Raw genomic sequence first — 16875 nt, 5'->3', positions numbered from 1 at the left:
TCACCGCAACCTCCGCCTCCTGGGTTCAGGCAATTCTCCTGCCTCAGCCTCCTGAGTAGCTGGGATTACAGGCACGCGCCACCATGCCCAGCTAATTTTTTGTAGTTTTAGTAGAGACAGGGTTTCACCATGATGACCAGGATGGTCTCGATCTCTTGACCTCGTGATCCACCCGCCTCGGCCTCCCAAAGTGCTGGGATTACAGGCTTGAGCCACAGCGCCCGGCCAAAACTTTTAATCTGTGAGTCAATATCCTTATTTGTCCACAGCACTTACAGTAAAGAGTGTTCAACTAGAAAATTCCTTAGATGTCAGTGCACAGTTTGCGTAGAAAGAGTACTGATTACAGGTTGGAACTAGTGCTGGTGGTGAGAAGGTGTTGGTAACCACACCTACAGCTTCTAAAAATTCATGGCAGCGAAAGAGGCTACTTTGTTAGCTAGATAATCTCCAGAATCAGCAAAAGGCAAGTACTAATCTTTTTCTTTTTCCCCCCGAGATGGAGTCTTACTCTGTTGCCCAGGGTGGAGTGCAGTGGCGTGATCTCAGCTCACTGCAATCTCTGCCTTCAGGGTTCAAGCAATTCTCTTGCCTCAGCCTCCCAAGTAGCTGGGATTACAGACATGTGCCACCATGCCTATTTTTTTCTCTTTTTTTTGAGATGGAGACTCACTTTTTCACCCAGGCTGGAGTGCAGTGGCATGACCTCAACTCACTGCAACCTCTGACTCCAGGGTTCAAGTGATTTTCCTGCCTCAGCCTCCTAAGTAGTTGGGATTACAGGCATGTGCCACCGAGCCTGGCTAATTTTGTATTTTTAGTAGAGATGGGGTTTCACCATTTTGTCCAGGCTGGTCTCGAACTCCTGACCTCAGGTAATCCACTTGCCTCGGCCTCCCAAAGTGCTGGGATTACAGTTGTGAGCCACTGCCCCTGGCCAATTTTTTTTTTTTTTTGTATTGTTAGTATAGATGCAGTTTCACCACGTTAGCCAGGCTGGTCTCGAACTCCTGACCTCGTGATCTGCCCGCCTTGGCCTCCCAAAGGCTGGGATTACAGGTGTGAGCCACCGTGCCCAGCCTGAGCCACTGCACCTGGCCTGGCGAGTACTAATCTTATTTAGAGAGAATTTCAAAGAAAAAGAACTATGATTAAATGTAAAAAAGTAGAAATATAAGCTTAGAAGTAAATTTTGTCTACCTAAATTCAGATAGTTATCATGTATCATATATTATTTTAGTATCCACAAGCCCAATTATGAAAGAACCGTGTGTGTATATATATTTATATTTTAATTTTACTGTAAGTTCCGGGATACATGTGTAGAACATGCATGTTTTTTACATAGGTATACATGTGCCATGGTGGTTTGCTACACCTATCAACCCATCATCTAGGTTTTAAGCCCCAAATGCATTAGGTATTTGTCCTAATGCTCTTCCTCTCCTTGTCCCCCACCCACTGACAGGCCCCAGTGTGTGTTGTTCCCCTCCCTGTGTCCGTGTAAAAGAACCATATATTAAAACAAGCACACCTGCTGATTCACTGGGGGCTGGTTTACTTTTCTTTTTTGCTTCTGGTAGAGGTTGGTATGGTCTTTGTCCCACAGGCTCATCACCTTGGATAGCTGTTAAATCATGCATACTGAAGCTTCTTAAACGTTCAGTTATTGCTCCTTGGCTCTATTTAACAGAGAATTGATAGATCCAAGAAAAAAATACTTTAAAATATTTAGTATGCTTACACTTAACTATCCCTGAACATTTTATTAAGATAACTTCAGAAAAGCTGAAAGAATTGTACAGTGAACACCCAATATTGTTTACAATTTGCAGTATCTGCTTTCTCACATATCTAGCATCTATTCATCCATGAATTCATTTTCTTTTTTCATGCATTTCAAAGTAAGTTGTAGACATCAGTACATTTCACCCCAAACATTTCAGCATCATATTTAATTTTAAAGTGTAAAAGACGTATGATGACCTTACCTCAGTGTAAATGGCATCCATGATGTTGCTGTCTCCTGAAACTAGCGCTCTGGGGCTTAAACTTTAAGATTTAGGGCAACTTTCAATTTTTTGTTTTATGTATTTATTTAGACACAGAGTCTCCTCTGTCACCCAGGCTGAAGTGCAGTGGTGCGATCTTGGCTACTGCAACCTCTGCCTCCCTGGTTCAAGAGATTCTCCTGTCTCAGCCTCCCGAGTAGCTGGGATTACAGGCATGTGCACCATGCTAGCTAATTTTTGTATTTTTAACAGAGATGGGGTTTCACCTTGTTAGCTAGGCTGGTCTCGAACTCCTGACCTTAGGGGATCCACCTGCCTCAGCCTCCCAAAGTGCTGAGATTACAGGTGGGAGCTCCCACACCTGGCCAAAGGCAACTTTTTTTTTTTTTTTTTTTCTTTGGGACGGAGTTTCACTCATGTTACCCAGGCTGGAGTGCAATGGCGCGATCTCGGCTCACCGCAACCTCCGCCTCCTGGGTTCAGGCAATTCTCCTGCCTCAGCCTCCTGAGTAGCTGGGATTACAGGCACGCGCCACCATGCCCAGCTAATTTTTTGTATTTTTAGTAGAGACGGGGTTTCACCGTGTTGACCAGGATGGTCTCGATCTCTTGACCTCGTGATCCACCCGCCTCGGCCTCCCAAAGTGCTGGGATTACAGGCTTGAGCCACCGCGCCCGGCCCAAAGGCAACTTTTTAAAGTAAAAGAGACATGACATTGTTTTAAAGCTAAGCTAAGTCAGGACTGGTAATGGCTCTTTCTAGAACAGGTTCAAAAAATGTAAGAGCCAAAGAATCTGGAATACAAAACAACAGTCAATTAATGAATTAACTATCTGGCAAGACATATCTACTACTCTGTATATGACTTTAAGTCCTTTCCCTTAACAATATGGCAGACCCTAGGCACAGGTGGGCATTTAAATGGAAATTAAGTGAAGTTAAATAAAATACAACATTCAGTTCTTTTATTGCACTAGCCACTTTTCAAATTCTCAATAGCTGCATGTGGCTAGTGGCTACTGTATTGGATGGTGCAGATACAGAACATTTCCAACACGGTAGCTCTGAAAGAGACATTTTCTGAACTGTTTATATATAACTACATTTCCCCTCCTAAAGTATAAAGCTTTGTAAAAGCAAAAAAAAAAAAAAAAAGAAAAAAGAAATCTAAATTTACCTACTTTAAAATTTGCATAGCATATAGATGAGTCACTTCTTATTTATAGCTAGATTAAAAATATTCTTCTAAGGGTTTTTTTATACTTATTATTTCTTCTTTTCACACATATGAATTTATGATTTCCTCTAGTTACAGTGTTACCATAGAAACTAATCCATAATGGTTCATCTTTAAATTTCAAAGTCAAAGGTGCTACAAACATTTGGGCATTACTGTTAACTTGTATTTTATACTCAAGGAAAAGGTTTTAATTTATGAGTCTTGATTCAGTTACTCTGGGTTAATAAAATATTATGTCAAAACCAAATGCCATTTCCATATCCCACTTGAGCTCTGTATTTCTACCGTATTTTTGAATTGTGACAAGAAATCATTAAAGGTCTATATTCTCAATAAAAATAATTGGATTTCACACATTTAAAAAACATTTATGGCATGGTTTAATTCATTATACTTGGTTCCTCCTTATTGGATATCATTTACTTATCAAACAGATAGTTGACAGAAGACTTTGGAGACATACTACAAGGAGGTGACCAGTGTTCATCTGCAACAGATGCCTTGTTTTCCTATTTCATCTTTGTAGTTTTGTGCCCTCTCTCAGCGATTCCTGATTTCTTTATCTACTGCCACACAGATGACAAATGACATGCACGTCCATGACACCCTTCACCAAATTCACATGCGATTTCTAAGGCTGGCTATAATTCCCAAACCCTCGCACTCAAGAAAGTACATTTCAGGATACAAATGTCTTGAAGTGTTAACAGAATCAGTTTAGTTTTATAATTATATCATCCACAAACTTTGGTATGTTTAACAAGCATAATCAACAAATTTCTTGGGACATATGTCACAATGAAATCACATACTACTGTTACTTCTATTGTTGTGATAGGAATATTTTGCCTCCAGAGCAAGACTGTAAGACACTAGAGGAGAGGGACATTCTTAGGCTTCTTCTATTCTCCTGGTACACCCGGTATGTTACTGATATTGAGCATGTAATAATTAAACAAAATACTCTTATGTCCATTCTTTTTCATTACTCTTGACTGCTAAAGTGAAGAGTTCTCCATAGGTACCAGCATGTTTTAATGTAAACACTGTAGGTTTTATGCAGAGGTTCAGCAGCAAGCTACAGGTATGGCCACAGGTTTCTCCTAGTCCACAGGTGGACAGATGATACCACCTACCAAGGGTTTGCTTCAGGTTTAGATTAAACATGAGCAAGGCAAGGCCCAACCTTGAGGTATCTGGGTGATCTACCTACAGCCTGGATTTAAATTTAGCTCTTGAGTAACCAATGCTACTATTATGAATAATACTCAAGTATTATCAATCCCTTCAAGGCTTTCAGGAAAGTAGGGAAAAGCAAAAAGGGAATATGAGCCCTCTTTGAGAAACTTCAACAGTTTAACACCCATTATCTCCTTGGAAAATTGGACTTTCAACTCTACATATTTTTATGGGTCCTGAATAAAACTAACATAAGGGAGAAATTGGTGCAGTATTGTGGACTTTGAAAACATTACATAAATTACAAATATCCAATGTAACCAGTTAAATGGACAGATATAATTATAAAGTAATCACTTCTGAAGGCCACCTTATTCCTACCAGTTTCTACATTTTCAACACAAAAAGTCCAGTAATAAAGGAACTATAATTGCTATATTAATGGTAAGTAGAGATATCTTGCCTCTACCTTAGAATTCTATATCACAAGCATAATATGGTTGCAAGTACGCAGTGTGGCTGTAAGTAGGCAGGGAAAAATGCAAAACTAACAACACTACAATGTTTAGGAAGATGGAATGGGTGACCTTTTTTCTTTTTAAAAATATTGTCTTTAATATTACAAAATTAGTCAATATGTAGTACACTATAAGAAATTCTGATCCATTTCTCACCAATGTTTCCTGTATCTAATGCTTTACTCCCATCAACAAAAGAAAATGATCTATTTTTGAGGCCACAAAGAGAACATTATAGTCACTTGTAAATAATAATGCTAAAAGGTATTGGTTTTGTTTAAATTAATAATGTTTTGTGTACCTATTTTCTTCTATTTAATTTATATAATATTAAGCCAAAAGTATAAGAAAAATGAGTAAAGGACCCGGTGCAGTGGCTCACGCCTGCAATCCCTACACTTTAGGAGGCCAAGGTGGGAGGATCATGTGAGGCCAGAAGTTTGAGGCCTCAGTGAGCTGTGATGACAACTCTGCACTTTAGCCTGGATGATAGAGCGAGACCCTGTCTCTAAAAAAGGAAAGAAGAAAGAACGAGAGGGAGAGAGATAGAGAGAGAGAGAAAGAAAGAGGGAGAGAAAGAGAGACAGAGAAATGAGGAAAGGTTCTAGTCTAGTCTGTTGTATGGAAAGAGCAGTCTTAGTCAATAAAGAGGAAAGGTGAGATTACCATCTACAAGATAGTTCCGTATCTCAGCACTTTAGATCTTATTCTCTGCAGAATTGTCTGTACTCTGTGTATGTTAAAATTGATCCTAACAATCAAAGTAACAGAGATTATGATGGGAATGCAAAAGTCAAAGTAATTAAGTATCCTGTAGAATAGTTTACACATTGAAACTGATCATTGTGAGAATTGTTCCTGAACCTTCTGAATTTCAGGTGGCAATAAATTCTCAGGTTTTGGATTTAGATGGGCCCAAATGCCTCTTCAAGAAACCGAGAACACTGCACGGGCTGACTTGGCAGAGGGCTGGGTCCAGAGGTAGCACACCCAGGCTCTGGAAGAGATTCTTTTGACACGACGCAGCTCCCCACACTGGCTCCACAAGAGCACATTTATATCCAAGGGCACTAGGACATCTGAATATCTATTCAAGTATCTAATCAAATGGTTGGCATCCATAAAAAGGGACCCTGCATGTATGATTAATTCTAATTTCTTTACACTCAAATAATGCTGGCTTTGTTTAAATACTTCATTTCCTGGTTAAACACTATATTAAAATTACTATATTTTGTGTTAAATAAGGGGAATTTATTTTGTGTATCAGCACCTTTGTATAAAGCCTTCAATTTATTTTCTTCACATTTTTAATCTTCGATTAAAAAACATATAACCAGCAATGCTTTATAATCTTACAAGCACAAACCATCTTTTTACAGAATAATTCTTATACTATTCAGTAATGAATAGCCACTAAGCTCTATTTCCTATTGATCCTTGACGTTACATTGTAATTGCAGATAAGGTTAGTTCCCAGTTTTCAGGGAAAACCCATTTCCCTATGCACATTCAACAATTAATCTGATAAAGCCCAGGATGGAATTGACTGCATTTGCATTAGGTGAATAATATATTTTAGTGTTTTTAAGATTACTGAAGAATATTGACAACATGGAGAAACATTTTAAAAAAGGAAATAAACATTATTTATAACCTATCACCAAAACTACCTATTTATATATCCTTTTAGTTTTTTCTGACTCATCATTCTTTTAGAGCAGTTTCTCAACCTTAACACTCTTGCTGTTTTGCATTAGGTAATTTTTTGTTGTGGGGAGCTGTTCTGTGCTTTGTAGAATATTAAGCAGCATCCCTGGCCTTTCCTTACCCACTAGATATCAGTAGCAGCGCCCTCTCAGTGGTGACAACCTAAAGTGTCCCTTGGTAAAAGGGTAGGAGCACAAAATTGCCTCCAGTTGAGTACCACTGTTTTAGATATATATAAGAGGTATTAGAAATCAGGTTTCATCTCTTTGTTTTTACAGGTGAGAAAAATTAATACTTAGATCAATGCGGATGATTTGCCCAAAATTTCATGGCTAATTTGTGGCAGAATCAGCACTAATCCAGATTAACTCAATTGCTGTAGCATTCAATGTTTTTTATACCATTCTGCTTCCCTAGATTGTAGAAAAAATAATACAACCTTCTTTTTTCCATTGTCTGGATAAAGGTTCTTTCCTTTTTTTTTTTTTTTTTTTTAACGAGTATAATGCTAAGCAGCTGTATGTCCTCAAAACCATTCACAAACAGAAAGTCACAAAAAACGCAATAAGATGTTAGGATTTTTGGACCATTTAAAGTAAATTAGATTTCAACAATTTTACCTGTAAAGCTCAAAAGTCTATGGTAATTGATTTCTGATATCTAAAGGTTACCAGAAAAATTCAGACGTGGTTAATCCAACTAACAGTACTTTGCTTCATCTGTCCTTCATCTGTCAGTAGTGTTGCTCATGTGCACGAAACCACCTACACTTCTCATGTGAAAGGCTATGGAATGCTGTACATCCTCAGCAAAATCCTTGTAAGTCCTTCATATGTTTATGCTTTGCTCAGCCAAATAGACTTGTACAGTGACCTTGCAAACAGATGCCTGGTAATGAGGTCACAGAACTGAGTAACATTTTCAGAAAATTGCTTTACGGTATAATAAATGTTCTGATGAGATTCCTATTTTCACCTTTAACATGCTCAGGTGGTTCAACCTGGGAAACCTAGTCAGGATTATTACCTGTTCTTCAAAGGTCACACCAAAAGTCCAAGAATTTTTAGCCTGAAAGATACGTTAAACAAACTATATATTGTAAAAATCTTAAATAATTCTGAAATCTTACTGTTGGCTTTCTTGCAGCTTCTCCTTAAACCTAACCTATTTCCTATTTCAGTTTCAATTTACTCTCAGTATGAAGTGTCTGGTTCAGTGATTCTTCTATGACAATACCCTTGTTTGACATCTGCAGAGATGAAACTAATTTCGTGTACTTTAAAATAAGCACAGTGTAACTTGAGGCAAATTGGGTTAACATTATGCTATGTTCAGCATATTTAATAACCATTTCTAGTGAATACAGTCTCCAGGATGGGGTCTCCAACATTCCTGTACTCACGATGAGAATGGTGACAGTTGGCTCATATACAGGGATCTTATGGATAAAAGAATCACAACATTGCAAATAAGTGGGGACAGTTCCAAATCCAGTATCCGATTTCATTTAAGGGATATGGGTTTCTATTTGTTTTGTAAGAGTGACTTAGATCATTTTTATCAATATTCCTACCTTTGGAGTGGACAGGTGATTTTAAGGTGTTAAACATATAAATGAAAAGAAACAATAAATCACAAAGAAGAGAGCCAGAGAAATACATACAGGATTGTTTTTTGTTTTCATGGCATTTTTTTTTTTTTTTTTTTTTTTTTTTTTTTTGTTTTTTTTTTTTTTTTTTTTTTTTTGAGACGGAGTTTTGCTCTTGTTACCCAGGCTGGAGTGCAATGGCACGATCTTGGCTCACCGCAACCTCCGCCTCCTGGGTTCAGGCAATTCTCCTGCCTCAGCCTCCTGAGTAGCTGGGATTACAGGCACGTGCCACCATGCCCAGCTAATGTTTTGTATTTTTAGTAGAGACAGGGTTTCACCATGTTGACCAGGATGGTCTCGATCTCTTGACCTCGTGATCCACCCGCCTCAGCCTCCCAAAGTGCTGGGATTATAGGCGTGAGCCACCGCGCCCGGCGTTTTCATGGCATTTTAACAGAAAAGTATCCCTGTGAGATAATGCTTATTTTAATAATGGAGGGTTATGTGTGGGGTCTTATCATCCAGAGGTGAAATAAAATTTTCAGTTAGAAATAAAATTTTTGTGGGCTATTCCCTAGCTAATACAGACATTAGCTCCAGACAAACAGTGGCTTGTGCAGGCGAAGGTTGTATCTATCCGGTTCATTACTACATCCCAGTACCTACCATGTAGCAGGCATTAAATAAACAGATGCTGAATAAATAATATGTAGGATGCTAAATACCAGTGGAGGCAAAGTGTAAGATGATAAAAATAAATGAGAAGGGAATGAGGATAAGATAATATAGTGGGTACTGTTGATTCCCCACGTGGGAGTAGTAAACACAAACCAAAATAAAACAAGTACTGCACAAAATAGTCACAATATGTACAAAGGTATCTCACAGAGTAGAACAGACTATATGCAAATGCTAAAATGAGGAGGAAAATGGGATTTGTATGTTTCTTTGTTTAAGACAATATTCTAAAATATGTTTTCTAAATGATTTTTCAACTTGAAATTTAATTTTCAGTTTTTCTCCACAGAACCATGCTGAAGGATGCTTTTAAATACGAAAAATTCAGACAGCAGCTTCATTGGGTGTAAATAAATACATGTACTTGGTTTGCAAAGTCGAAAATGTTAAATTTTATAACAAAAGGCAACAAGCCCTTAGTTCCCTTTTCCTCTTCATCCCCAGCCGATGCAGCCCCTTTAAGCCCTCTACTTTCCTATTATAACAGATAAGGATTTTAGTTCTCTTCCATTTTCCTTCTCCTTCCCCCATATGGAAAAACTACAGTTGTTAAATCCTTAGTCTGTGTTCATTATTATAATGTAAATGCAGTCATACTCCATTATTATATTTCCTTTCTTATGTAACTTTTTTTTCCCCAGAGTTAATGATCATGCCTTTTTTTCTTTTTCATTGTCTTCCCCTCTTCCTCTTTACATTGCCTCCAGTGTTTTTTTCATGGTGCTCAGGGAAGATGTGCAGCTGCATGGGCACCAGCTGCCTATAGCCAGTGTGTCATCTGGTTGAAACATGCCCTCTCACTGGTTGTATTTTTTATTATTTATTTTTACTTATTTATTTATTTTTGAGACGGAGTCTTGTTCTGTCGCCAGACTGGAGTGCAGTGGCGCAATCTCAGCTCACTGCAACCTCCGCCTCCCGGGTTCAAGCGATTTTTCCGCCTCAGCCTCCCGAGTAGCTGGGACCACAGGCGTGTGCCACCACGCCTGGCTAATTTTTGTATTTTTAGTAGAGACAGGTTTCACCATGTTGGCCAGGATGGTCTCGATCTCTTGACCTCGTGATCCACCCGGCTCGGCCTCCCAAAGTGTTGGGATTACAGGCGTGAGCCACTGTGTCTGGCCTATTTCTTTTATTATTAGTATTTTTTGAGATGGAGTTTCACTCTTGTCACCTAGGCTGGAGTGCAATGGCTTGATCTTGGCTCACTGCAACCTCTACCTCCCAGGTTGAAGCAATTCTCCTGTCTTGGTCTCCTGAGTACCTGGGACTACAGGCATCCACCACCATACCCAGCTAATTTTTTTGTATTTTTAGTAGAGCCAGATTTTCCCCATGTTGGCTGGGCTTCTTGAACTCCTGACCTCGGGTGATCGACCCACCTCGGCCTCCCAAAGTGCTGGGATTACATGTGTGTGCCACTGTGCCTGGCCTCTCACTGGTTTTAGTATTATCCCTGTGCAGCATGAACAATCCTCTTGGCTTTGTATGTCCAGAGATATCTCTCCTGGCACCTTTCATCCACCACATCCAGGTTTGGCTGGCTGCACTTTGGACTTGCTGTGTGGTGTTCTCTCTAGGAGTTTTTGTCATCTCTTTTCTGTGATGAATAACTTGTTTCCCAGATCTCATGGGTTTCCTTTTTTGTGGACCCTTCCCTAGCTCTGTGAGCAGATCTGTCCTGACAAAAGATGACCGGTAGGTAAATCTTGTGACTCTGCATGCCTAGAATTAAGAAATTTCTTAATTCTAAGTTCACACAATTGAGGGCTCGACTGTTATAGTACTTGAGGGTGAAAATCATGATGGTATCATGAACGGTATTACTCTGTCTTCAAGCATTCATTGTCACTGTTTAGATATTTAATGCCATTCTGATTCTACATCATTTGAATGTGATATGCTTTTTATATTTGGAATCTTTATGAATTCTCTCCTTATCACTGGTGTTTTAGGATACCCAATGACTTCACTTAGAGTCAGTCATCCTTTTCGTTCATTGTGTTAAGTACTTTGTGGGTCCTTTCAATCTGAAGATTCATATCCTTCAGTTCTAGGAAATATTACTGTATTATTTCTTTGATAATTACAACTATTCCCTTTTTTAAGAATTCCCAGTGGCTGGATTATCTCTTGGATAATCTTTTTTAGCAGATATGGAAATCAGGAATGCATTTTCACTAAGCAAGAAATAAAAAGCAAAATGAACTTCTAAAATAAAACATAGTCCTTTAAGCTGAAAATTTTGCTGTTTCTGTATTCATTTATAAACCTATCCTAATAAAAGAAAAAGGCTTTAAAAGCCCAAATAAGAGAAAAACTATACTATATTGAAGTGCTGATCATTAATAATCATTAATAATAGAGTTGTTTTTCATGTATAGTGCTGCATAGTTAATACATTTCCATTTAACTCTCAATGGAATGCTATTAGGTATATAACTTGAATGTTCCTTCTTGTTAATTATATTCATTTTAATACTTGAGCCAAAGACCTCTCAGAAAAGTGAAAGTGCCCTCATTTCATATCCCTTCACCATTACAGTTAGATAAAATCACCGCTTAACTAGAGTATTTATTTCCATAGCGTTGTTTTAGTTCAAGACAACTAAAAGAGCCTAACTTCAAAGCAGAATACTATTCAGTCTCAATTTAACTTAATAGCCAAAAACTTAAGTTTTCACTTGAATCTTGAATGGAGATAGACACATGATATTTATGCTTACTGGGCTTCTACTACATGCAAGCAAGCACTGTGCTTTTATATATTCTCAAAGATAGATTACCCCCATTTTATACATGAAGCAACTAAGGAACACAGAAGGGTATTTTCTTTCCATACCAAAGACACCAAAACCAATTATGCTACAGTATTTAAAATAAATCACACAAATTACAACATGCAAAGAAATCCAAAACCATGATGCAAATTTTTACAGAACACATTCATTTGATAACTTGGCTTGCAAACACAACAAATGACATTAGTATCTGGCTAAGTATAAGCTCACATTTTAAGAACAGACTTTTTCATGCCTTATTTTGAATAATCAGTTACCTCAGATTGATTGAAGCAGAGGTGCAGAAGTAAGCCAGAAATCCTACCAAGATATTGCCATTGAGAAAGAGACAGAAAAAGAGAGAGAAAAAGAACACTAAAGACAGAGAAAGAAACAGTGGTCATCTTTACTTCAGGTGATTTACTCAAACTACTTTAAGGTCATTAAGTGGGACAGTTATGACTAAATGACATTTTTAGGTATTCATTATGTATTAACTACCTCTCATTTTGTGATCAACTAAGAGATTCAAAATAAGTAGAGAAAATATAAAATTAAAGTATCTTTAAAATTGTTTTCCAGTAGTAGAAAAATAAGCATACAGCAAGATTCTGCCACAATTTTATAATGGTTTGAAATAAAAAGCCACCTTACTTTATTTGCTGACTTAATATGACTGGATTAAAAAGGTAAATGAAGAATTACCTTCACTGCTGCAGTAACTGCAGCAGTAGCTGCCAAGTTTAAACCTTGCCGTCCAAAGTTTACCATGGTTTCATAGCCTCGTTCCTTTGCTTGCACAATATAATCATCAATCTCCTGGGGGAAAAAGCCAGAGATGTCAGTTTTACTTAAAAACAGTGTTAAGAAGCCCCAAACTAGAACATTCTCCCTATAATAGTTTCATGAATTTTATAGCATTAGCATATGTTAATAGGCATTTCTTTCTGTCTTTTTTTTTTTTTTTTGAGAAAGGGTCTCATTCTTTTGCCTAGGCTGGAATGCAGTGGCATGGGACAATAAGTACGCACCACCATGACTGAATAATTTTTAATTTTTTTGTAGAGACAGAGTCTCATTATGTTTCCTCGGCTGGTCTCAAATCCCAGGCTCAAGAAATCCTCCTGCCTCGGCTGGTCTCAAACCCCAGGCTCAAGAAATCCTCCCACCTTGGATTTTCAAAGTGTTGGGATTACAGACATGAGCCACTGCACCTAGCCTAGGCATTTTTCTTTCTGTTTTTGAGATGGAGTATTGCTCTGTCAGTCAGGCTGGAGTGCGGTGGTGCGATCTCAGCTCACCACAACCTATGCCTCCAGAGTTCAAGCAATTCTCCTTCCTCAGCCTCCTGACTAACTGGGACTACAGGCAAGCACCACCATACCTGGCTACTTTTTCTGATATTTTTAGTAGAGCCAGGGTTTCACCATGTTGGCCAGGCTTGTCTCAAACTCCTGGCCTCAAGTGATCCACCCACCTCAGCCTCCCAAAGTGCTGGGATTACAGATGTGAGCCACCACACCTGGCCTCAGCCTAGGCATTTCTAAAAATAATTTATGGAAATAAGTTAAATATCTTACCCTTTCCTTTGAAGAAAGAAGTGGATGAAGGAATTTTCTATATATTAAACTTGCTCCTTTGGTATAGGGAGAAAGCAGCCATATGACAAAAGCAATCTTCAGCTCATAGTACAGGGGAAACCTAATAAGAAAAACATTTGGAAAAAAAACTGCCAGTGAAAAAATAAACCACTGTGGAAATCACAAAAACGCTTTTTATAAAGTTCAGTCACTATGCTAAGTTTTTTTTTTTTTTTTTTTTTTTTTTTTTTTTTTTTTTTTTTTTTTTTTTTTTTTTTTTTTGAGATGGAGTTTTGCTCTTGTTGTCAGGCTGGAGTACAATGGCACCATCTTGGTTCACTGCAACCTCTGCCTCCTGTGTTCCAGTGATTCTTCTGCCTTAGCCTCCCCAGTAGCTAGGATTACAGGCATGCATCACCATGCCCAGCTAATTTTTGTATTTTCAGTAGAGATGGGGTTTCACCATGTTGGCTAGGCTGGTCTCGAACTCCTGACCTCAGGTGATCCACCTGCCTTGGCCTCCCAAAGTGCTGGGATTACAGGCATGAGCCACAGTGCCTGGGCTATGCTAAGTTTTAGAATGTAAAAGTTAGTGATCAGGAGACAACTGTGTTTGAATAATCTTGTTTCAACTATAGATCAGTTCATTAAAGTGTGACCTGAGAGATTCCCCTGCTCTAATACAAGAATCTTCCTTTGTAGTAGGCATAGGAAAGCTGCCAAACTGAATGCAGCAGTTAAGAGAGGGCACTAATACTATTCATCCAGTACATAAGGTATGCCCACGCTATCTGCAGAGCCAAACTGCCATGGAAGTACATAACCTACCTCATATGATAGCTGTGCCTGTCAGAGCATGACTTCATACACTTCAAGTGCACAATGTTTACCCCATACACACATCTTCATCTTTTACAGAACTTCCCAAAAATATCCCTTCCAATTTCATTTGGCCAGAATTGCAGCACTCTGCAGACCTAAATTGTTCACTTGCAAGGAAAATTGCAAGGAAAATGGAAAGAATTACAATGGGTCTTCCCTGTTGGCCCAATATACTTCTTCAACCAATGACTGTGGCTTTAACCATGTGACTTGCTTTGGCTAGCAGAAAATGAATGTGATACGTGTCACATGCAAGCAGAAGCTTTAAACATCCTTTGACTTCCTCACTTCATCACCCTCAACCTCGTGCTTTAAGCTCTTGCCTTCTAACATGAGAACAGCTGCTTCTTCAGCCTTGGTTTAAGGGGCCAGGTGAGGATTACACACCTGTGACCCCAGCACTTTGGGAAGCCAAGCTGGGAGGATTGCTTTAGTGCAGGAATTCAAGGGTGCAGTGAGCTATCATCATGCCATTCCACTCCAGCTTGGGCAACAGAGCAAGACCCTGTCTCTAAAACAACAACAAAGGTGACCTGACCCCAGCAAAGATGCAGCCAAACATTTTCCATCACGTAGCTTGAGCAAAAAATAAAAGTTTGCTTTTCTAACCCACTGTACTTTTATGGTTGTTTCTTGCTGCAGCAAAAGTTCTCTAATGTATAATGAGAGGCTCAATATCTTTCCATGACAAGGAACACATAAATGTAGTCCATTTATCACTAGGATAGATGATAACTGAGCAAATTTGGGTTCTTCTGTCAAGGCAGGCAGGTAGAGGGCAGTGAGGATGACGCACTGTGTAGCCAACAAAGGGGTCTCTGCCACACTGCAATTACAGGAGTTTCTGGATTCAGTTGTTCATGTTAAACATTTTCTATACCGTTCACTTTTAAATAACATATATAGGCTACATTTGCAATCAGAAAAAAATGAAGTCTTAAAAAAAGAACTTGGAAACTTAGATGTAGCATGGTTTGGGATCTATGTTCTGTCACTCAAAAACAAAGAGACCTCCCCAACCAAACCCCAATACCAAAAATATAACAGATAAATGAATGAGCTTTGGGGCACAGGAAGAGAAATTTTTACAGTATTTCAAATCAGAAGAGACACAGCGATGTTTGCAAATAAAGGAAGGTTGTTAAGAATATTTTAGTATGATGGCTTCTATTTTTTTTTTTTCTAGCAAATCCAATAGGACCTAATGTACTACAAGAATAGGAGAAAGCAAAATGGGAAAGATAGCGTAAGGAGAGAATTGTAAAGGTTTGAAACAGACCAGGCAGAATGTACCTAGACACCGACCAGGAGCAAGTAAAAGGAACGAGGTTCAAACTGATATCTATGTGAGCAGTTGATTAATTTTTTCAGCTGAATTTGGCAGCCCAGTTAAAAAAATAAAAAGGAATCATTTTGGCTGAGTGCCGTGGCTAATGCCTGCAATCTCAGCACTTCGGGAGGCCGTGGTGGACGGACCACCTGAGGCTGGGAGTTCGAGACCAGCCTGGCCAATATGGTGAAACCCTGTCTCTACTAAAAATACAAAATTAGTCAGGCTATGGTGCCATGTGCCTGTAATCCCAGCTACTCAGGAGGCTGAGGCAGGAGAATCACTTGAATCTGGGAGGTGGAGGTTGCAGTGAGCTAGGATCACGCACGCCATTGCACTCCAGCGTAGGCAACAGAGCAAGACCCTGTCTCAAAAAAAAAAAAAAAAAAAAAAAGAAGAGTAATTGTAAGGCTAATTTAGACTGAAGGTTTGTGTGTCAAGGGCAGATGAAGATATCAGCAAGGTAGTAAACCAAAATATCTTAAAAGGAGAAGTTCTCAAAGTGATGGCAGGGTTTCGATGGAAATGCACTACTGAAATACACCACAGGGAGATTCGAGTTGTCCAGTTAAGTACTGCTCCTTGGTAAAATGTTAAATCCTTGAGGATATAAACATGCTTTAATTTTGCCTTATCTATTTGGAACAGAGCAGCCAGGAAGCTGGTGTTGAGTGGGTGTCCATGTGGGTGCTGACGTTTTCCAGTTCAAATGTTTGTAGATGAGAGTTTTAAGGATAGGGAGGGGGGTGCTAAAACCAGATGCTGTGGGCTTCAAAAGAGGAGTCATTTAGGAAGTGATACAGGAAAATTGTCTGAAGTCATCAGTGCAGAAAAGGATGATGACAATCAACTTTCCCTATTCCAAGATACTGGGGGAAGGTGTGTGGGAGGTGAGCAGGGAGTGGCGTATGGGGAGGAAAATGAGCTGCCTTTATTTGATGGAGGCTAAAAGGAAAGTAGTGTTCTATGAGAAAGCAGATGACAAAAACAAGTTGCTGGATAATTAGGTAACTTGATCAAAATCACTTAGTAGCAAGAGCAGGGTAAGAACTCAGGACACCTGATAATGAGTCTGTAGTTTGGCCTCTTCTCCATAGTAAAACTTACCAAGCAACTGTTTGATCTGCTACTGTTTCAATCACAGTATAGAGAGCAAAAACAATCCAGTACATCATCCATCGAACCTGGAAATAATAAAAATGCTCATGAAACAACAGACGAAAATTATTTGCAACTCTGAATAATTATATGTACGTATGTGTTTCCGGATACATAGTATTTTGGGTCAAATGCAGAAAGTGATGATTTAATTTT

At 38.9% G+C, this 16875-nt stretch overlaps 1 protein-coding gene across 1 annotated transcript in view; it reads right to left on the bottom strand.

The window, feature by feature from the left end:
- The window catches only part of REEP3 (receptor accessory protein 3), a 108097-nt gene that overhangs the window by 13557 nt on the left and 77665 nt on the right, over positions 1–16875 (bottom strand). Inside the window, exons 3-6 of the mRNA XM_017512981.2 lie at positions 16669–16745; positions 13350–13470; positions 12475–12588; positions 1535–1682 (exon numbers count right to left, since the gene is read on the bottom strand). Coding sequence (XP_017368470.1) covers positions 1535–1682; positions 12475–12588; positions 13350–13470; positions 16669–16745 — 460 coding nt within the window. The remainder of the gene's footprint in view (positions 1–1534; positions 1683–12474; positions 12589–13349; positions 13471–16668; positions 16746–16875) is intronic.

This window comes from Cebus imitator, unplaced genomic scaffold (genome assembly GCF_001604975.1).
Source record: "Cebus imitator isolate Cc_AM_T3 unplaced genomic scaffold, Cebus_imitator-1.0 Scaffold484, whole genome shotgun sequence".
Taxonomy (NCBI): Eukaryota; Metazoa; Chordata; class Mammalia; order Primates; family Cebidae; genus Cebus; species Cebus imitator.
Note: the sequence above shows the minus strand (reverse complement) of the source record. Positions and strands in the feature narration are given on the sequence as shown.